This window comes from Rana temporaria, chromosome 2 (genome assembly GCF_905171775.1).
Source record: "Rana temporaria chromosome 2, aRanTem1.1, whole genome shotgun sequence".
In the NCBI taxonomy this organism is placed as follows: domain Eukaryota; kingdom Metazoa; phylum Chordata; class Amphibia; order Anura; family Ranidae; genus Rana; species Rana temporaria.
In genome coordinates this window covers 245,067,446-245,091,230 of record NC_053490.1, presented here as the reverse complement: position 1 = coordinate 245,091,230, position 23,785 = coordinate 245,067,446, and the positions used below count along the sequence as shown (strand labels likewise).

The 23,785-nt window shown below is 43.0% G+C and overlaps 1 protein-coding gene across 1 annotated transcript in view; it reads right to left on the bottom strand.

Moving 5' to 3' along the window:
• LOC120926622 (dynein beta chain, flagellar outer arm-like) overlaps nucleotides 1–23,785 on the bottom strand; it is a 533,844-nt gene that overhangs the window by 124,699 nt on the left and 385,360 nt on the right. The window contains 2 exon segments of the mRNA XM_040336739.1: nucleotides 1,614–1,674; nucleotides 7,779–7,918. Coding sequence (XP_040192673.1) covers nucleotides 1,614–1,674; nucleotides 7,779–7,918 — 201 coding nt within the window.

Below are 23,785 nucleotides of genomic sequence, written 5' to 3'. Positions count from 1 at the left end.
GGACCGATTTCAGCGGACAGTCCGCTCATCTGTATGGGGCCTTAAATCGTTGTAGTCATTTATACCTGTATCTATTTTTTAATGTACACATGCAGTTTTACAACACTTAGCAGGAATAGATATGAGCCAAAACATTTTATCAAACTTTTGTTGCTTTAAATGTTATTAACCCTGCTAATACAGATTAATTTACAATGTCTCATGGTCATTCATACAGCCTAGTAAATAAGGTGAAGTTGTGTTCAGTTCACTCACCAATCATCTGCCTGAAAATATCCTGTTTCAATTTTCCCTGCAAATGACTGGGTATTCAAAGTGAACACAGCTTCACCTTATTTACTAAGCTTAGCAAATATTCACTGTGCAAAGTGAACACTCTCTACTACTTTTATAAGTCAATGTGTATTTATGGCTGTAAAAGAAACATTAGAAATCACTTCTGAAAGATGTCAGTGAGGGGATATATTGGTTGCAGTAAGGAAACATAAGAGTATCACTGTGGAAAACCTACCTAGTGTGGAAGGATCATGCTGTATGTCATACCAGGGAATACATGGGTCTACTCTAGGTCATACACATAAGTGACCCCTGCATAAACTCTGTGTTACATTCTACTGACCTCTGCACTGTGTGTTACTTACTGCTGACCTCTGAACTATGTGTTAGTTACTACTGTCCTCTGAACTTTGTGCTACTTACTCTTGACCCCTGAACTCTGCATTACTTACTCCTGACTCCTGCACCATATGTAACATACTACTTATCCATGACAAGCCAAACTCAACCCATTCAGCCAGGCCAGAACTCAACCCAGAAAGCTCAGGAAAAAAACTCAGCCCAGGCCGCCAGGTCAGAATTCAGCCCAGCCAGGCCAGAACACCACCCAGCCAGGTCAGAACTCTGCCCAACCAGCCAGGTCAGAGCTTAGCACAGCCAGCCAGGCCAAAACGTAGACCAGCCAAGAAGAAACTTAGTCCAGCCAGCCAGACCAGAACTCAAACCAGCCACCCAGGCCAGAACATAAACCAGCCAGCCAGGCCACCAGTCAGACCAACTAGCCAAGCCAGAACTAAAACCACCCATTCTAAACTAGTCAGGCCACAACTCAAACTAGCCAGCCCGGACAAAATTCAAATCAGTCAGCCAAGCCAAGTTTAAGAGATAAGATAATGTTATAGTTTTACATTGTCATTTGTATTAATATAGTTTTCAAAGTTTTCTTTTAATTTTATAAGCCTTGCTATGTTATCTCCCAAAAAAGAAGGGGTGCTGCACCCTGGTGATCTTTAATCTGTTCCATGCTTTTCAGATAGATATCCACCTCTCTATGGTTGCCTAACCTTGCCATGAACACTGTGGTCTAATATGCTAGCTATGATTATGATTAAGAATATAAATCTGGACATGAATATAGAAAAGACCCATGCATCCTTGACAAAGAGATAGCTGAGTTAACTACAAATGCAGTTGATTTACATAATGACAAATGGCTGAATACTTGTTAGGATGTTACCAAATTTGTAATTATTTTTATTTATTTTTATTTCTATATGTAATAGCATAATAGATGAAATATAAGTTGTATCGAAACAAAAACAAATGTAAATACATACCTGAACTATTTTGATAATCCAATGCATACCATTTTTCCCAATCTGAAGCATTCTCTGTTATCTGCAACAATAAATTGTTGGAAATATTACTTGCAGTGGTTTGGAGTGAATTTAATAAATCATAAAGAAGGAGCTAATTTCTTGCTATAAACACTAAAAGTAAAGACTCATTTGGTAAAGTTGTCTTTTCTGTTTTAGACATGTACTCCTACCCTAGTAGGTGCCGCTGGTATTAACTTGTTTTTCCCCTAAAAGTACAAAGGCTGTCCACCACTGCAAGCACCAGTCCATTGCTTGAAGAAACTTTAAAGCGGAGCTCCACCAAGAAAAACTTTTTTTTTTTAAATGCTGGAAAAAATAAATAAATAATTTTATACATACCTGAGTGCCTGTTGCTAGGCAGATCGTCCTAATCTGCCACTTCCTGATCCGCGGTCCGTCTTCATTCTTCTGTTCCTCGGCTGCCTCTTGTGGAATGGTGGAGCGGTGTCTTCTGGGACATAGTGTGTGTGTCCCAGGAGACATCATTCATTCACGTTGTGACGTGCGGCTCGCACATGCGCAGTAGGGAATCGGGCGGTGAAGCCGCAAGGCTTCACTTCCTAATTCCCTCATCGAGGATGGTGGCGGGGCAGCCGAGAACCGAGCGTTTGCTTGCCATCGGCTACCGTCATCGCGGGCACCCTGGACAGGTAAGTCTCCTTAGTAAAAGTCAGCAGCTACAGTGTTAGTAGCTGCTGACTTTTAATTTATTTATTTTTTATAACTGGACCGCTTTAAACAGGAGAAGGGTTAGGACATGAGATACTCCACATGATTAGCACATAGCACATAACAATTAGAGAACAATGTTCTCCTTGAATAAACTTGAATACTGAGCAGTCTAGTCACCCCACAGCTGAAGACCATGATATAACTTTCTGAACAGGCAAAGGCCTCGCAGCTGGAGAACATAAGGCAAGTTTCCTTGGCATCTGGCTAACTTGTTCGTTTCAATGTTTTTTGATCACATTTTTTTTTTTGTTATACCGTATTTTCCGGCGTATAAGACGACTTTTTAACCCCTTAAAATCTTCTTAAAAGTCGGGGGTCGTCTTATACTCCGGTAACCTAACATCCCTTACCTTATCCTAAGACATGCAGAATCGCGGCCGTCCATTTTTCAAAGCCGTGCCTCCTACTTCTTCTGTTCCGTGATAGGCGGAACACTCAGCTTCCCAGGAGACACTGTGTTTAGTGTCTGCCTATCACGGAGGCCCTCTCGTCCTCGGACGAGAGGGCCTCCGTGATAGGCGAACACTGAACACAGTGCCTCCTGGGAAGCTGAGTGTTCCGCCTATCACGGAATAGAAGAAGTAGGAGGCACGGCTTTTGAAAAACGGACGGCCGTGATTCTGCATGTCTTAGGATAAGGTAAGGGATCGTCAAGACACAGTCAGGCATGTCATAAGGGAACAGCGAATCTGGCATGTAATGGGGCACAGTGAGTCTGGCATGTAATGGGGCACAGTGAGTCTGGCATGTAATGGGGCACAGTGAGGCATGTAATGTAAGGTGACCAGATTTTTAAAATGAAATCCGGGGACTTAGGGCCAGATTCACGTAGAATCGCGGCGGCGTAACGTATCGTATATACGTTACACCGCTGCAAGTTTTCATCGCAAGTGCCTGATTCACCAAGCACTTGCGTGAAAACTTACGCCGGTGGCCTCCGGCGTAAGCCCGCGTAATTAAAAGGGGCGTGTGCCATTTAAATTAGGCGCGCTCCTGCGCCGGACCTACTGCGCATGCTCCGTTTTGAAATTCCCGCCGTGCTTTGCGCGAAGTGACGTAATTTTTTCGAACAGCGACGTGCGTAGCATACTTTCGTATTCCCGGACGTCTTACGCAAGAAAAAAAAATTGAAATTCGACACGGGAACGACGGCCATACTTTAACATGGGCTGTGTAAAGTTAGGGCAGGTAAAACGACGGCTAACTTTGCGACGGGAAACTAGACTAGCAACGACGTAACGAACGCGAAAAACCGTCGTGGATCGCCGTAAAACCTCATTTGCATACCTGACGCTGGAATACGACGCGAACTCCAGCCAGCGGCGGCCAAGGTACTGCATCCTAAGATCCGACGGTGTAAGACAATTACACCTGTCGGATCTAAGGGCTATCTATGAGTAACTGATTCTATGAATCAGTCGCATAGATACTCTGAGAGATACGACGGCGTTTCAGAGAAACGCCATCGTATCTCTTCTGTGAATCTGGCCCTTATTTTTTTTTACTAGTAATGGTGGCAATCAGATCCCTCCGCCAGGGAAGGCAAGAAGATAAACAGGCAGGCGGCTGGCCGGGACTTGAGCCAAGGCAGAAGAACATGCGAGCGGAGCTGAATGGGCATGCACCCGAAACTGAAGAAATATTCCCTCCGCTCCGACCAGCACATCATCAGAAAGGGGCACAGATAATGGAAAAAAATACACCCCCTAAGCTAGTGGAGGTGTGTAATTCAGATTTTTTTCTGCACTGACTGTCTTTGCCCCAGCCCCTTTTCAAATCCAATCCAGGGACACAACTGGGGACAGACTTGGTCAGGGGACAGTGTCCTCAATCCGGGGACTGTCCCCTCAAACCGGGGATGTCTGGTCACCCTAATGTAATGGGGCACAGTGAGTCTGGCATGTAATGGGGCACAGTGAGTCTGGCATGTAATGGGGCACAGTGAGTCTGGCATGTAATGGGGCATAGTGAGTCTGGCATATAATGGGGCACAGTGAGTCTGGCATGTAATGGGGCACAGTGAGTCTGGCATGTAATGGGGCACAGTGAGGCATGTAGTGTCACAGTCTGGCATGTAATGGTGGCACCGTGAGGCGAGGCATGACTAGTAGGAAGGGGGTAGTCTTATACGGCGAGTATATCCCAAAACCAACATTTTAGCTGGACAATTAGGGGGTCGTCTTATAGGCCCAGTCATCTTATACGCCGGCAAATACGGTATATATATATATATATATATATATATATATATATATACACCTTGCGCTTATACCCGACTATGGGTAGCCAATGTGATTTGCAGAACACAGCACTGTCACAGGGTTCAATTTAGGGTCTTTAGTCATAAGTCCACATGACACCTGCCAACTTCCACCTTACTTACTAGGGCAACTGCCAGCAAACAGTGCAGGTATTTCACAGCAGCAGAATATATACTGTAGATGACAGTTCAACAGCTGCTTTACATTTTTTTGGCCACAGCATGTCCTATTAAGGTGCATTTAAACTGCAGGTAAAATAGATCAAAAGCAGCCTTTTCTTGTCAAATTTTGCATTTTCCATTCAAACACTTGTGATTGATCATTATTTTGTTAAGTATCTTAGGACTCATCTAGGTGGCCATTTTTGTCAAATGCAATATTTTCACTCAAACAAAGTCTTATTTATTTGTTTTTCAATTTATCTTTATTATTCTTTTTTTTTTTTTTAAATACAAAAAAATTCACATTTGAAACAAGACTCCATCACATTATATATCTATTCCTATTTCATTTTCAATATACCAATACTTGTTTAATATCCATAAATCGCATTATGTTTTTAAAACAAAATTCCATACATCATATACTCCCTATTTTCCATTCTCATTCATTCTCCCATGCAAAAAAAAAAGAAGAAACCCAATAACCCTACTTTTCTCTCCCTTTTCATATATTAATTTATATTCATTTTATACAACATTTTATATTTCTTCATAATTTTTTCTTTGTTGTTTATAAATATCTTTCCATTTCTTTTGAGAACCGAAATTCATCCAATTTTTGCCATATTTCTGGCATTTGACTATTTATATATTCTTCTTCTCTTATCTGTCTTTCCATATATTGCATTTCGTTCATTTCACATATCCATTCTGCTATATTTGGACTTTGATTTTCTTTCCATTTACGGGCTATTATTGTTCTAGCTGCTGATGTCATATGATTAAAAATATCCTTCTTAATGCTCTTTATTGATTCTGGCATCAGGGATAGCAATGAGATCTCTATATTTAGATTCCTCTCTATTCCCGATATTTTTTTATATATCTCATAAACTGTTTTCCAGAATTTTCTCACCATATGACATTAATACCAAATATGTTCCATAGTACCCCTTTCCACCTTGCATCTCCAACAAATATCTGTTTGTCCACTATTTATTTGGTTTAATGCTACGGGGCTCCATTACCATCTCATTACTAATTTGTAGTTTCTTTCTTGATATTTATTCACTATAGATGTTTTATGAATTATTTCAAATAGTTTCTCCAATTCTATTTCTGATATTGATCTCCCTATTTCTTTTTCCCATTTTCTTGTTCCTATTAGTTATTTAAGGGATCCTGAGGGGAGTAGTAAGCCATATATCTTAGATAACTTTTTAGTTGGCTTTTGTTTATCTGTTAATATTTCTTCAAATTTAGTTTTTGATCTATTTATTAATTGTAATTCTCTCTTTGTTGTAATATATGTATTTAGTTGATGGTATTGTAGCCACTTATGTTTATGTTCGTATCCCAGATCTTGTAATTTTGTAATTTTCCCTTCCACTAGGATCTGGGCCACCCTTGCATTCTCCAATATATTCCATTTTAAGTGTTTTGTGGTTGCTAAAGCTGGCAGAAATTCTGGATTGGAGAACAATGGGGTCACATCATAGTGGATAGGTTTCCCTTTTTTACTTCTGCGTACCATATTTTTAATGTGGCTCTTGTAAAGATTGTTAGTTTTTTGTTTCCAGGTGGGGTTTTATCCAGGGGAGGGCTTTAAGTTGAATTCCCATAATATTTTCTTCTAGTTTAACCCATTGTTTTTCCTCCCTCTTATGGTACCAGTTTATAATCCTAATCAGAGAGGCTGCTTGTAGATATTTTGACAAATCTGGTAGTGCTAACCCTCCCTTTTTCTTAGTTCTAATTAAGATTTCTCTTCTAATTCTTGGTGTTTTGTGGGACCATATAAAACGTCCTATTGCTTTTCTTAGTTCAATCTTTAATTTGTTTGGGATAATTAGGGAATGGTTTGAAAAATATATAAGAACTTTGGTAATATATCCATTTTTATTATGTTAATTCTTCCCGCTCATGAGTATGTTACCTTTTCATATTTTTGTAATAGTTTTACTTCTTTTCGGATTGTCACATTGTAATTCAATTCTTGTAGCTTATTCAAGTCTCTCGGGATAAAAATCCCCAGGTACTTAATTGCTACTTGCTGCCATTTAAACGAGAAGTCCTTTTTGCAGTAGTAATTTATTTTTTTCTGTTAGTGATACATTTAGCATTTAAGATTTATCGTAGTTAACTTTAAAGTTACTTAATTCCCCAAATCGTTTAAATTCTTTTATTAAATTAGGTATTGTTATAATGGGGTTAGTCGCATAAATTAATAAATCATCTGCATAGATGGCTGTTTTATATTCTTTATCCTGATACTAATCCCTTGTATACCTTGCATTTATACCCAACCACGGGTAGCCAATACGATTTGCAGAACACAGCACTGTCACAGGGTTTAATTAAGGATCTTTAGCCATAAGTCCACAGGACACCTGCCAACTTCCACCTTACTCTCAGGGCAACTGCCAGCAAACAGTGCAGGTATTTCACAGCAGCAGAATATATACTTACTGTATGTGTGCTTACCCATGGAGAAGCTATATCTTCTAACAGTTTAAATATGAAATACAATTTGCTCTTCGAGTGATTGCATATTTTAACATTTAAGTGCTCAGGCATTGTTTTCCTGTGTTTGACTTGAGTGGTGTAGATGACAGTTCAAAAGCTGCTTTACATTTTTTGGCCACAGCATTTCCTATTAAGGTGCATTTAAACTGCAGGTAAAATAGATCAAAAGCAGCCTTTTCTTGTCAAATGTTACATTTTCCATTCAAACACTTGTGATTGATCACTACTTTGTTCAGTATCTTAGGACTCATCTAGGTGGGCATTTTTGTCAAATGCAACATTTCCACTCAAACAAAGTCTTATTTAAACCACACTCCCCTCTATTCAAAATTGTAGCTTGATTCAGTCACTATGCTGTTTCATGTCTAAATGTTAAATGCATATCTATTGAAAGTCTAAGCTAGTAGATGTTATAACTTCCACTCCAATCCCTAATTTTTTACCTGGTGACACAACTGCCTGAGTTGTACTGAAGTGCCTGACAAAAACATGAATTCTTCCCATTTGTCATAAGGCAACCATGATGGTGGGTTTAGGGTGTAATTACAACCATTTAGATTTTCTTTGTTGAATGTGTAGCTGCCTGTAAAAATGCAAGGACAAGTAAAATTGTATTAATTATTGTATTTTCAAAATATATTAATACTATATAACCAATGCAAAACTGGCCATCAAGGTCCCAAACTTCAGTGGGTTCATTAAACTGAATAGAAAATGTATAAACCCATTTAGAAGAGACACAATTAAATTAAATTAAATTCAAAAGCCACTTTTGGAATACAAGATAATAATAGGGTTCACTATGATTATTGTACCATATTTACTATGCTGATATTTTTGTTCTCAAAGTCTATGTATGGCAATGGCTACCATTGAGGAGTGTTCATAATGAATCACATTTTCATAATGAATAAATCATTTTAGAAGGTTTATCAAAATAAAGTTTTCCAATTGTTTGCTATGAGCTATCCTTTACCAATGTACTTCGGTAGTCAATACTTCCATATCTTTTATGTGTAAAACAATTTCCATAAAATGATGCTGATTATTTATTTACATTACAGTTTTGCAATAGAAATGTAAAATCACACCATTTAACTTGTGCAGTCTAGATCTGACAGCAGTTTGCGACTGCTGATCGCTGTTGGAAATGTGAAGGCTTGCAGGATTTTCTTTATAATTCATTATCAAAAAGATAAGTAAATGGCACTGGTTGAAAGATGCTGCCAGGGAAAGTGGATTTTTGTGTCTTCACACATGATTTAATACACAAGTAAAACTATAATGCCTTCTCGTCAAGGAATACAAATGAAACACTTTTAACATATTACCGCTTCATGCTATGATACGGAATGAGCAAGACTCTTGAGAGGCAGCCTGTAAAGAATAATTTTATTTTTTCTAATAACTGCAACAGCAAGGTGCAGTTTCTCAGTAAAGGCAAAACATTTATGTAGAGAAAAGTTGACTTATTTTCTGATTTGCTAGACCCACAAACAATAATTTTAAATTGATCTCTTCTGGAGTAAAACTGGATTTTTTTCAAGCAACAACAATTACTTATTACAAAATGTTCTCCCACAAGACTCATAATGCAGAATGCTAGGTTCTTATTGTTTCTCTGCTTAATTTCAGAAATAGCAGATACAACAACTACTTTCTCATACTAAAATCAAAGTACCAGCCTGGCCAATAATGGGCAAGAGCATCCTTAATATGTCCAGGTAAAGGAAGAAAACTTCTTAGGTGGTGTAACAGGGTCTTTAAAAGAAATCACCACACATCCCTTACTATAGTATGGTAACAAAAATGCTATTCCCTGACTAGTGAAAAGTTTTCCACAATCACAAAAGGGGCATCTGTTGCTGGAAAGTGAAGGCAATGAAAGATATTTCATGTGAACTTCAAGGGGAGAAAAAGACTTTGTCTGAGAGTCAGAGAGAGATCCTTGCTGAAAATTTAAAACTGGGACCAGATATTGATGTGTAGTAAGCTAAGCTTTCTGAAGAAAAAAGAAATGTTAGATGGGTTGTGAAAAGTACAGCTGCAACTCTGTCACCTAACAAAAAAAAAGTAAAAGAAGTGTAGGCTGTAGTGGCATAGAGTAGTTTCTTAAAATAAGTAGTTTGCCTATACGATTATGATCAGGGAATATTTAAAATGTATGTATTGTAAGATTGGGGTGATCAGACTCCAGCAGTAGGTGTGATTTTAGTGAGTACGCCAGTCCAGAACTGAATTTTTAAGGGCCTGGTAGCCCACTTTTATTTAAAAGCACAACAAGTTCACAAATACATCAGTAGCCCTTACAGGGGGTTCCACCATTACTGTATCTTGCATACTCAATTCTTCAGCCTCCTGGCTTTCATTCTTGCCATCTGGCTGTTTCAGGCCTTTAGCCTAGGCCTTAGGTCTGCTCATCAGAACAAACAGAGTTTCCTAGAGTTAAGCTCTCTCATAGCTTAATTACTCCTGATCAGCGCCTTGCTGCTCAATCACCAATGACATCTGCCTCCTGCAGACATGCATGCTCTGGCTGCACCCATGCAGCGTCTGACTCCTCTCAGAGGGATGGGAGTCCACCTGACTCCTAGGCACAAGCTTCCTGTTTGTTGGGTGGGGCCCTGAGCCATAGTCAGGTCAGAACTAAATAGGCCAACACTCCTGGCCTAGGGCGCAGCAGGTTCCCATTGGGGCGCCCGGGCGGGGGTAGGCAACAGCAGTATACATAGAGATAAACGACAGGGCTGTTTGTGTAAATGTTTCTCAGGACTTGCGAGGGGGTCCATGTTATGTTATACTTAATATTGTGGAATGTGTCTGTCTACTACAGGGTGGACCGGCCCACCCAATGTTGGGTGACCGGTGCCCGTTTTCTTTGATTTCTGTCAAAAAATTTCTAATAAAACTTTTATTGAACCTAAATAGGCCAACACACAGCTGTGCAATTGGCATACCTTTCTCTCCAAAATCTGGCGTAAACCAACAGTCTTTAAGGTCGCACAGGGTCCCACCGCCACAGTATGAATCTACCTTTCTTCCTATATTACTAAAACAAAATATTCTAAGCTCATGGAAAAGTGGGCTGTGTCTCAAATAGATATATTTAGCGCTGAATTGGTCCTAAACCCCTCCCCTGAGAATGCTGCTTACCTGAAACAGGGGCATTTAACATATACACTATGTCAAGGCAGATAAGCAAAGTTTCCACTTTTGGGTGGAACTCTGCATTAAGAACTGGGAAAGAGTGAGCCTTGGGAAACACACTTCAAGCAAACTGTAGTATTCCTTCAGGGTGAGGGCACCCCCTTAATTGTTGATGGTAAACTGGTATTAAATAGGGACTTCTCAAAAGAAGTATAGCGCTGAATGGACAGAGAAAAAGCTCTCCAAATGAGGCCAAAGAAAGTCCAGAAGGCTGATGCTTACTGAATGTGTCCTGAATACTGTGTTGCTGCCTGCACAGTATCAGTCAGTATCTGTAATTGCCTGTGTCCTGAATCCTTGGATGAGCTCTATGCAGAAACTTGGGAGGCTTGGCCAGAGGTCCCCAGCCAAAGCAGAAGCCGGGACCCCAAAATGGTTCTTTCAGCTGCAGGTAAACCCCTAGGGATGTCCTAGTCCTCAGGGTCCTACTCCCCCAGGAACAAGATACCTCTCGTCTGGGCCTAAGCCTATTTATGGAAAAAGCAAAAGACCGTGCTAGTAGCCTCCCACCCTCTAATCCCAGGCAGCAGCTGGCGTGCGATAACACAAAAGCAAAAATAGACAAAAAAGTCAGTTGAAAATACACAGTCTCTAGGTTTGTGATTTTTGTTCCGTAATTGATTAAAAAACAGTTGTATGTTCACGAGGTAGGCAGATTAGACCCTGGCGAAACTACTTCATGCGTTTTCACACCACCAAGTGACACATAAACAAACGTGACCCTCCACCGGAGAGAAGAGCCGCTTACCAGAAGGCAAGCAGTTAAGGCAGATGGCTATAACCCAGCCGAGGCCTTTAATCCTTGGACGTTTTCCACCAGAAAGCTCCCTGTCCTCTCAGTGTGATGGATGTCAGCTCCAACGTTTCAGATGTAAATAAAAGAAGAGGCGCACATAGCGTAACTCTATAACCATACACTTTAATTTTAAAAAAGAAGGTAAAACATACTCACAAGCGAGCGTATAAAAAACAGCATAGGTATAAATTGCCGGCCGGCATACAGGAGCCCTACTCCTTGGCGTGGTGACGTCACTGCGTGATCCTCCCAGACGCGTTTCATCACTAATTGGACGTTGTCAATGGGGGTAGGGCCATGCAGTAAATCACCTCGTATAAATAGACCCACTGCCCATTGTGAAAGGCTGCCTCATGAGTCCAGGAACGCCATCTTTGATGTGGTAAAACTTTGCCCTTACTCGGACCGCACACCGCGAGTCCACTTGCAAGACGGCAAAGACTAAATTTAGCATAAAAAAACTTTAATAAAAACATAAAAACACCTGTGACGGGCGGAAAACAGATTTGTGTATCAAAAACTGGCGGCTGCCAGAACATAAGGAAGGGGCTTTTGTTCTGGCAGCCGCCAGTTTTTGATACACAAATCTGTTTTCCACCCATTACGGGTGTTTTTATGTTTTTATTAAAGTTTTTTATGCTAAATTTAGTCTTTGCCGTCTTGCAAGTGGACTCGCGGTGTGCGGTCCGAGTAAGGGCAAAGTTTTACCACATCAAAGATGGCGTTCCTGGACTCATGAGGCAGCCTTTCACAATGGGCAGTGGGTCTATTTATACGAGGTGATTTACTGCATGGCCCTACCCCCATTGACAACGTCCAATTAGTGACGAAACGCGTCTGGGAGGATCACGCAGTGACGTCACCACGCCAAGGAGTAGGGCTCCTGTATGCCGGCCGGCAATTTATACCTATGCTGTTTTTTATACGCTCGCTTGTGAGTATGTTTTACCTTCTTTTTTAAAATAAAAGTGTATGGTTATAGAGTTACGCTATGTGCGCCTCTTCTTTTATTTACATCTGAAACGTTGGAGCTGACATCCATCACACTGAGAGGACAGGGAGCTTTCTGGTGGAAAACGTCCAAGGATTAAAGGCCTCGGCTGGGTTATAGCCATCTGCCTTAACTGCTTGCCTTCTGGTAAGCGGCTCTTCTTTCCGGTGGAGGGTCACGTTTGTTTATGTGTCACTTGGTGGTGTGAAAACGCATGAAGTAGTTTCGCCAGGGTCTAATCTGCCTACCTCGTGAACATACAACTGTTTTTAATCAATTACGGAACAAAAATCACAAACGTAGAGACTGTGTATTTTCAACTGACTGTTTTGTTTTTGTTTTGGCGCGGCTTTTTTGTCTATCTAAGCCTATTTATACCCCTTTCAGACCCCTGCTGGTCACTACATCCCATAACTGAATGAGATGCAGGGGAAAGTAACCAAGCCTGCACCTGCAGAACCCAAAACAGACACAAATGCCAAATGATTGTTGCTCTCCCTGGCTACAGAGAAGCCAAAAAATGAATTTAACACTAGTAGCCTACTGGGGCGCTACACTTGTTTTGCTCCTTTTTAATGCTGTTGCCAGACAGGGCTGCACTGTAAGGCAGAGGTGTGTAAATCTGAGGACTGGATGGACAGAATTACAAATCTTTTGGCAGGTAATACAGCTCCCTTATAAATCTTGTATTTGGAGTCCAGCTTTAACAGCTTTAAAATTGTTAATTAATTCAGTTATGATGTTTCTCATATCTGCTTGATATCTTTTTTTTTTAAATATATAATAATGTACATGCTGAATAAATATTGTTTCTGTGACTCCTTATTAATGTATGTATTGATATGCCTGCAACCCCTGCTAACATTATACAGACATTGCAGTTCAAATTGCTTTGAGAACACATGTTGTAATATTTATGCTTCTTTCAAAGCCAGGAATAAGTAACATTTTACTTAGAGAAAACTTTGAAGAGAGCATGGTGAATCTAAACAGCCATTACCCTTCTTTCAAGGTTACAGGGTCTCATCTGGATTATGTGCTAGCCATCATTAGCATTAGCAGGGTTCGCCTAGCATTATTATGACTGAAAGCATGCTGAGACATTATTTACTGCATAAACCATAGCACTGTGGGAGCCCTGACTTGAGAACAATTGGTGCCCTTGATTACTCAGATGTGTCAGTTTTATATCTTCCTTTTAGCCTAGTCATTTTAGAGGTCTGTCCAGATTCAAAACCCAACTTTTCAAACATAAGCTGCAGAGGGTAAAAAGTATTCATCTAAGCACTGCTTTAGATAAGGCACTATAAAGTTTAACACCATAGCTTTCTTAAAACAATAATACCCTAGGCAGCACCAGTTGTACCCCTCAGAATATCATGACTTCAGGGTATGGGGAAAGTATGTACAGCCACTTCACCATCCTACAATTCAGAGTAGGGTGTCTCAGCAACATATCTCCAGTCCCAAACACTGTCACGTTAAAGCGGAGTTTCAACCACAATTAGCATTTTTTAAATGTATGTCCTTTCATCATGCGTTTTTATAATATAAATGCGGTCACTTACTATTTTACAATCCGCCACCGATCCGCATAGATCAGGGGTCTCAAACTCAAATTACCTGAGGGCCACAAGACAAGTTTTCATATGCCATGGGGGGCCACATGCAAACTTTCAAACTTCAAAAACAACAGTACTGGTGTCAGCGAACACATTATTAACCCCCAGCACTGGTGTCAGCGAGCGCATTATTACCACCAGCACTGGTGTAAGTCAGGGTTTGACAAATTTGCTCGGAATCTAGGAGCCAGCTAAAAAAGTTAGGAGCCAGAAAACGCACCCCGTCCCGACGAGCTTGCGCGCAGAAGCGAACACATACGCGAGCAGCGCCCGCATATGTAAACGGTGTTCAAACCACACATGTGAGGTATCGCCGCGATTGGCAGAGCGAGAGCAATAATTCTAGCACTAGACCTCCTCTGTAACTTAAAACATGCAACCTGTAGATTTTTTTAATCGTCGCCTATGAAGATTTTAAAGGGTAAAAAAGTTTGTCGGCATTTCACAAGCGGACTCAATTTTGAAGCGTGACATGTTGGGTATGAATTTACTCGGCGTAACATTATCTTTCATAATATTAAACAAAATGGGGATAACTTTACTGTTGTCTTATTTTTTTATTAAAAAAAGGGTAATTTTTTCCCAAAAAAGTGCGCTTGTAAGACCGCTGCGCAAATATGGCGTAACAGAAAGTATTGCAACGATCGTCATTTTATTCTCTAGGGTGTTAGGATAAAAAATATATATAATGTTTGGGGGTTCTAATTAGAGGGAAGAAGATGGCAGTGAAAATAGTGTAAAATGACATTAGAATTGCTGTTTAACTTGTAATGCTTAACTTGTAATACCAACGGCCACCACCAGATGGCGCCAGCTCACATCTGGTGGTAATAACTTGTAATACCAACGGCTCACCACCAGATGGCGCCAGCTCACAAAAAAAAATCCTCTTTGCTCCCCCCACTTCCACCCTGCCTGCGGGCCATTTATAACTGGTCCGCGGGCAGCAAATGGCCCGCGGGCCAGTACTTTGAGACCACTGGCATAGATATTCAAAAAAGATAGTTTATAAAACTATGTCTACACCGTTGTCATTTTTCTTGTGGGCATTGTGAAGCCTAAAAGCACTTACTTCCTGGAAGTCTTGGATGGGGAGTGATAATTGGACAGCGCACTGCATCCTGGGAAATGATGACACAGATTTCCCAGGAGCATTAGAGGGAGATGATGTCAGAATCCTAGGTGCTTTCAAAGACAGATTTCGTGGGACCGCAAAGCAAAAGGCATTTTCAGATGAGTAAAAAAAACATTTTTTTTTATTTTTTTACCTTTTTAGGTCTAATGAGCACAATAATGAAAAAAATAATTTGGGATGGAAACTCCACTTTAAGGGGGACATGCCTTAACTCCATCCAATATGAAACATCAGAATATCAGAATTTGTGTGGGAAAATAAAGAGCCTATTAAAGCTGTTAAAAGACTTGTGGTAAACAAAAGGTATGATATGGCATCTTATGGTGCCTAACAGTGGCGGCTGGTGCTCAAAATTTTTTGGGGGGGCGCAAACGAAAAAAATAAAAAATTGCAGCCTCACTGTGCCCATCACATGCAACCACTGTGCCATCAAACGCAGCCACTGTGCCATGCCACCAAATGCAGCCACTGTGCCATCAATTGTCACCACTGTGCCATGCCATCAAACACAGCAACTGTGTCATCAATTGTCACCACTGTGCCATGCAACACAGCAACTGTGCCATCAATTGTCACCACTGTGCCATGCCATCAAATGCAGTCACTGTGCCATCAATTGTCACCACTGTGCCATGCCATCAAACAGCAACTGTGCCATCAATTGTCACCACTGTGCCATGCCATCAAACGCAGCCACTGTGCCATCAATTGTCACCACTGTGCCATGCAACACAGCAACTGTGCCATCAATTGTCACCACTGTGCCATGCCACCAAATGCAGCCACTGTGCCATCAATTGTCACCACTGTGCCATGCAACACAGCAACTGTGCCATCAATTGTCACCACTGTGCCATGCCATCAAATGCAGCCACTGCGCCATCAATTGTCACCACTGTGCCATGCCATCAAACACAGCAACTGTGCCATCAATTGTCACCACTGTGCCATGCAACACAGCAACTGTGCCATCAATTGTCACCAATGTGCCATGCCATCAAATGCAGTCAGTGTGCCATCAATTGTCACCACTGTGCCATGCCATCAAACAGCAACTGTGCCATCAATTGTCACCACTGTGCAATGCCATCAAACGCAGCCACTGTGCCATCAATTGTCACCACTGTGCAATGCCATCAAACGCAGCCACTGTGCCATCAATTGTCACCACTGTGCCATGCCATCAAACACAGCAATTGTGCCATCAATTGTCACCACTGTGCCATGCCATCAAATGCAGTCACTGTGCCATCAATTGTCACCACTGTGCCATGCAACACAGCAACTGTGCCATCAATTGTCACCACTGTGCCATGCCATCAAATGCAGTCACTGTGCCATCAATTGTCACCACTGTGCTATGCCATCAAACAGCAACTGTGCCATCAATTGTCACCACTGTGCCATGCAACACAGCAACTGTGCCATCAATTGTCACCACTGTGCCATGCCATCAAACGCAGCTACTGTGCCATTAAACGCAGCCACTGTGCCATCAATTGTCACCACTGTGCCATGCCAAACGCAGTCACTGTGCCATGCCATCAAACGCAGCCACTGTTCCATCAATTGTCACCACTGTGCCATGCCATCAAACGCAGCCACTGTGCCCCTAAATTGTTGCCACTGTGCCAATTGTCACCACTGTGCCCTTTAATTGTCACCACTGTGCCCCATGATGCCACTGTGCCCATTGTCACCACTGTGCCCCATGATGCCACTGTGCCCATTGTCACTCACCATTGTGCCCCATGATGCCACTGTGCCAATTGTCACCTCTGTGCCCTTTGTCACCACTGTGCCCCATGATGCCACTGTGCCAATTGTCACCTCTGTGCCCTTTGTCACCACTGTGCCCCATGATGCCACTGTGCCCATTGTCACTCACCACTGTGCCCCATGATGCCACTGTGCCCATTGTCACCACTGTGCCCCATGATGCCACTGTGTCAATTGTCACCTCTGTGCCCTTTGTCACCACTGTGCCCCATGATGCCACTGTGCCAATTGTCACCTCTGTGCCCTTTGTCACCACTGTGCCCCATGATGTCACTGTGCCCCTTTCCCTGTAAAAAGCACTTACCTGAAGCTTCCATGTCCTCCCTCGATGTCTTCTGCCGCTGTGGTGAAGCTTCAGCCAATCAGGTTCCTGATAACCAGAATCCGGGAACCTGATTGGCTGAAACGGCCATTTGTCTTATGCAAGGAGCGCAGATTGCCTGCGCTCAGAGTATAGACATCTGAGAGCCGGAGAAAAGCCTATCAGAGCCGCTGGCTTTGATAGGCCGTTCCCCTCAGCCAACCAGCTGCCTCTATTCGGGTAACCGGCGTCCCACGTCCGGTTATATGAATAGACCAGGCAGCTGGCAACCAACCAATAACATACATTCATGCATTTATGCACGAATGTGTGTTATTTGCGAGAGGGGGTGGCGCTGCAGCGCCCTCTATAGACGGCCGCCAGAACTGTGGTTAAAATGTCAAAATGACATTTTAGCCGAATAAAAGTTCTTAAAGGGCCCGTTTTTTTTTTTTTTTTGTGTGACTGTGGGAGGGGGGGCAGCGCCCGTGCGTCCCTATGGACGGGCCGCCACTGGTGCCTAATATCAAAGCTTAGGAAGGATTTCAACTACTGCAGGCATACTTTAAGATGACTTAAGGTCTGAGACTGAACACGCTATACATAAACTCTGCATGTTCTCAGATGTCTAGAGCGCCTTTGTTTTTTGCACACCGGGGCCTTAATACCTGATGACAGCCATCACCTAACCTGTAATTCAAGCAGCAGCATCTCTCCTCTCTTATGCAGTTCAACTTGTATACCCCCCCCCAAATTGTTGAAAAGACAGCTAAATTCTTGCCTGCTTTGTCTTTGTCTATTGCGTATCTGGTTTTCATTCATCCAGGTCAGCATACCTCCCAAACGTCACAGATTCGCCAGGACAGTCCCAGAATTTCAAGCAAATCCTCTGTCCTACGAATCTGGGCTGAGTTCCACAGTAAAGCCCAGTACTAGAACAAGTTCTGGTACTGGACTCCACTAATCCCCCTGTCAAGGGTGGAGCGTGCCGAAACAGTCCCCTAGCCCTGAATGATACTACCTGCAGCATGTTCATAACCAAAGTATGATCAGTGTGAAATGTCCCTAGAAGTCTAAACGGAAAGCTCTGCACCCTTTAGAGCCGGTTCACACAGGGGCGGCACGACTTCGGGGGCGACTCGGCCAGGCGACATGAAGACGACATCTAAGGCGACATGCAAAATGACTTCTGTATAGAAGTCAATGCAGGTCGCCCCGAGTCGCCCCCGAAGTAGTACAAGAACCTTTTTCTAAGTCGGAGCGACTTGCGTCGCTCCTATTAGAACGGTTCTATTCATTAGAATGGGACGCGACTTGTCAGGCGGCTGCGTCGCCTGACGAGTCGCCCCAGTGTGAACCGGGTCTAAGCCGCAATGGGCAAATGTAGTAGCCTAACCTGTTATAACTATTCCTGGGAGACAAATCACAAAGGGATGACCTCCTCCTTATTATTCCCTCTCTCCTCATTCACACTTGGCGGACTCCGTCGCTACGGAGTCTGCCTGCTCGTCAGCTCAGCGGGAGATCAGTCAGCAGATCTCCGCTGAGCCGGCGGATGACAAGCTCCTCTCTGATTACTGAGCGGGAGGGGCTTGTCGGGCACCGCTGTCTCCCTATGGAGCGATCTGATATAAACGGACAGCATGTCTGTTTTCATCAGATCTTATCCGATCCGCATGGACGGATGGTGACGTGGCCCCCATACGTCTGTTTTTAGCGGGTCGGATCAGGTCTGATGTCAGCGGACATGTCTCCGCTGACATCCGACGCTCCATAGCGATGCATGGAGCGGCCGTTCAGACGGACCCCGAACGGCCTGAAGTGTGAATGAGGCCTAAATCCTTCCCCTTCTTTAGGTTAGGAACATACATGACAATAAGTTAGATTACCGCCAAAATAGATGTTATTTCTCTCGATCAGATCGGAAATTATGATGGGTTAATATAGAATATGTATAGATATGCACCTTACCTCTATACCTAATGTATTCATTTATACATACCCTGGGAATTTCCATGCTCGTTGTACCCTCAAAGGACACAGTTATGTCTCTCAGACTGACTAATGGGCAGACTTGATCAAGCAAGATTTTTAAATTCGGATGTGTGTTTGTGGACGATACCACGACAATGCATTTTTAAATCACATTATCGAATTAATTAATTGGGTGAACACTTTATGGTGTATTCACAGCATGTGACAGGGTTACTACAGAGTGATGCCTTTTTGTAGATATGATAGTCAGTAGGCGAAGCATATAGGTATTTAAACCCAGCAATAGTATAGAAGCCCTTATGTCCAGATAAAGTTCCGGGAGGAACAAAACATATTTAGACAGATCTATCACAGGAGTTGACCCCCATCCTCTGATGCGCCGGATTCCTGGCCTTTTGAAAGGAACCAAGGGAGGTGCACAGTATGTCTCACATGGGACCCATTATTACTAGATTGACCTGGATGGTCTGCTGCAATCAGTATCACCACTATCAACATTACCTGGCTGGAACGATCGAGCTGACTTGCTTTTTACTCACAGCATAGGTGAATCAGGTAACTGGATGCAGAGGAATCAACCATAGGAACGGCGCGCTCGCAGGACTGACAGGAGATCGCCAACTGTATCAGATTACCTGGCTGATACCTAGCGTGGCCAATTCAACTCTACCTGTTCATGAACCAACAGCTATGGTGATTTGGATATCTGGAGGACTGGCATCACATTAATAATACAAAGCTGTCACTAGAGGAAGCAAGAGAGTGAGTACTTTTACATTGTTGCATGTCTGATCATATCGGCATGGATACCCAGCGTGCTGGGATCCACACACATTCTGGCCAGACACAGTGTGATCAATTCTAACAATAAGCAAGCACAGTCTCTCATTAACTGGATTCACACTGAGCATACCTTGGTTATAGGAACAGGCTGCAGGTGGTATCATTCAGGGGTACCATCTCTTTTCCAGGTCCCATCATGTGTAAGAGGATTTTGCTATATATATATATACACACACACCCATATACAGTATATATATATAGATATATATACATCTATATATATATATATCTCTATGTATTATTTTGTTGTCATTGTGGGTTGGGGAGGAACTATTGGGGGGGGGGGGGTGGTGGGGAGGAACTCAGCTTTCCTAAATAGTTTTTTTAGTGATGCTGTTCATCTTTTTATCTTAATGAATCAGACAGGAGGAGTTAACCCTTGGGTGTGTACTTCATTTTTTTGTGTGATAGTATGCTCTGATGGGGACACCTTCTGTGGGGGGAACTCTGATGGGGAGAGGGGGACTCTGATTGGGACTGTGATATAATGGGGTTCCCTGATGGGGACCTTGATGTAAGGAGGGATTCTGTTAGGGACTCCTGATGTGAAAGGGGAATTCTGATGGGGACTGTTATATAATGGGGTCCTCTGATAGGAACCCTGATATAAGGAGGGATTCTGATGGGGACCCCTGCTGTGCCATAGCGTTCCTGCCTTCCATGTACCAAAGTGATCCTTCCTCCCTTTCTTCCATATACCATAGTGATCCTTCCCTCTCTCTCTCTCCCTAAGGGTTCATTCACACTGGAACACAGTGCAGGACGAGGGCATTCCATGTGCATTTCCCACACTGAATGCAACCATGCTGCCCTTGTGAGTAGGGATGAGCTTCGAGTTCGAGTCGAACTCATGTTCGACTCGAACATTGCCTGTTCGCCTGTTCGGCGAACAACGAACAATTAGGGGTGTTCGCGGCAAATTCGAAAAGCCGCGGAACACGCTGTTAAAGTCTATGGGAGAAATCTAAAGTGCTAATTTTAAAGGCTAATATGCAAGTTATTGTCCTAAAAAGTGTTTGGGAACCTGGGTCCTGTCCCAGGGGACATGTATCAATGCAAAAAAAAGTTTTAAAAACTGACATTTTTTCGGGAGCAGTGAATTTAATAATGCTAAAAGTGGAACAATAAAAGTGAAATATTACTTTAAATTTCGCACCTAGGGGGGGGGGGTGTAAAGTTAGCATGTGAAATAGCGCATGTTTCCAGTACTTAGAACTGTCCCTGCACAAAGTGTCATTTCTGAAAGGAAAAAAAGTCTTTTAAAACCGGCTTTGCGGCTATAATGAATTGTCGGCTCTGGCAATTCAGAGCGAATTCATTCATAAAAAAAAACGTGGGGGTTCCCCCCAAATTCCATTACCAGGCCCTTCAGGTCTGGAATGGATATTAAAGGGAACCCTGCCGTCAATTTTAAAAAAAATTACGTGGGGTTCCCCCCAAATATCCATACCAGACCCTTCAGGTCTGGTGTGGATTTTAAGGGGAACTCCACCCCAAATTTAAAAAAAAAAATGGCGTAGAGTTTCCCAAAAAATTTACACCAGACCCCTTATCCGAGCACGGTAACCTGGCCGGCCGCAGAAAATTGGGGGGGCCCCCCTCTCCTGAACCGTACCAGGCCACATGCCCTCAACATGGGGAGGATGTCCCCATGCTGATGGGGACAAGGGCCTCATCCCCACAACCCTTGCCCGGTGGTTGTGGGGGTCTGCAGGCGGGGGGCTTATCAGAATCTGGAAGACCCCTTTAACAAAGGGGATCCCCAGATGCTGCCCCCCTATGTGAATTGGTAATGGGGTACATTGTACCCCTACCATTTCACGAAGCAAGTGTAAATAGTTAACAAAAACACACACACACCGCAGAAAAAAGTCCTTAATTAATAAAAAGAAAAGAAAAAAAATCCAGCGGTGACACTCGTTCCCGGCTTCCTGCTCCAACGTTGTCTGTATCCAGCGATGGGTGCGGGTGATCTCCGGTCCAGCGATGAGAAGATCCATCCAGAGCGCAGCATTGCCGACCTCCTCTCACCGCTGGACACAGCCCAGCGAATGACGCGACTGAAGCTGTGACATTTCTTATATAGGGGAGGCGGGGCCACCTGTCACTTGACCCCGCCCCCTCTGACTCACTCTCTGCTACGTCACTGGGTTAGCCCAGTCTACCCCCTTGCTGGGCTTCCCCAGTGACGTAGCAGAGGGTGCGGCAGAGGGTGCGGGGTCACGTGATGGATGGCCCCGCCTTCCCTATATAAGAAACGTCACAGGTTCAACCGCTCATTCGCTGGGCTGTGTCCAGCGGTGAGAGGAGGTCGGCGATGCTGCGCTCTGGATGGATGGATCTTCTCATCGCTGGACCGGAGATCACCCGCACCCGTCGCTGGATACAGACAACGTTGGGGCAGGAAGCCGGGAACGAGTGTCACCGCTGGATTTTTTTTTCTTTTTTTTATTAATAAAGGAATTTTTTCTACAGTGTGTGTGTGTTTTTTTAACTATTTACACTTGCTTCGTGAAATGGTAGGGGTACAATGTACCCCATTACCAATTCACATAGGGGGGCAGGATCTGGGGGTCCCCTTTGTTAAAGGGGTCTTCCAGATTCTGATAAGCCCCCCGCCCGCAGACCCCCGCAACCACCGGGCAAGGGTTGTGGGGATGAGGCCCTTGTACCCATCAACATGGGGACATCCTCCATGGATATTTGGGGGGAACCCCACGTCATTTTTTTTTTTTTTTTTTATGAATGAATTCGCTCTGAATTGTCAGAGCCGACAATTCATTATAGCCGCAAAGCCGGTTTTAAAAGACTTTTTTTCCTTTCAGAAATTACACTTTGTGCAGGGACAGTTCTATGTACTGGAAACATGCGCTATTTCACATGCTAACTTTACACCCCCCCTAGGTACGAAATTTAAAGTAATATTTCACTTTTATTGTTTCACTTTTAGCATTATTAAATTCACTGCTCCCGAAAAAGGCAGTTTTTAAAACTTTTTTTGCATTGATACATGTCCCCTTACCTGAAGGGCCTGGTAATGGAATTTGGGGGGACCCCCACGCTATTTTTTTTTTATGAATGAATTCACTCTGAATTGCCAGAGCCGACAATTCATTATAGCCGCAAAGCCGGTTTTAAAAGACTTTTTTTCCTTTCAGAAATGACACTTTGTGCAGGGACAGTTCTATGTACTGGAAACATGCGCTATTTCACATGCTAACTTTACACACCCCCCCCCCAGGTACGAAATTTAAAGTAATATTTCACTTTTATTGTTTTACTTTTAGCATTATTAAATTCACTGCTCCCGAAAAAGGCAGTTTTTAAAACTTGTTTTGCATTGATACATGTCCCCTGGGACAGGACCCAGGTCCCCAAACACTTTTTAGGACAATAAATTGCATATTAGCCTTTAAAAATAGCACTTTAAATTTTAAATGTTCGAGTCCCATAGACTTTAATAGGGTTCTAAAGTTCACACGAACATTTGGTGTGTTCGCAAGTTCTGGTGCGAACCGAACAGGGGGGTGTTCAGCTCATCCCTACTTGTAAGATGCATGTGGGTGGCATTAATTGTTAATGGCAGTGTGTTTGCATCCACAATTCCACATGGTACTGCAGTGTTATGCTGTTTGGTGTGGTACGATTTGAAAAAGTAGTGCTTTTCAGAGCATCCCAATTCACTTGAATGGGTTGGGCTCAGACAGCAGTAATGCCCACCAATGCATCATCCCCCGCTGCTACCTCTGCAGCTAAAGACCTTGTCTGTGGTTGAGCACAG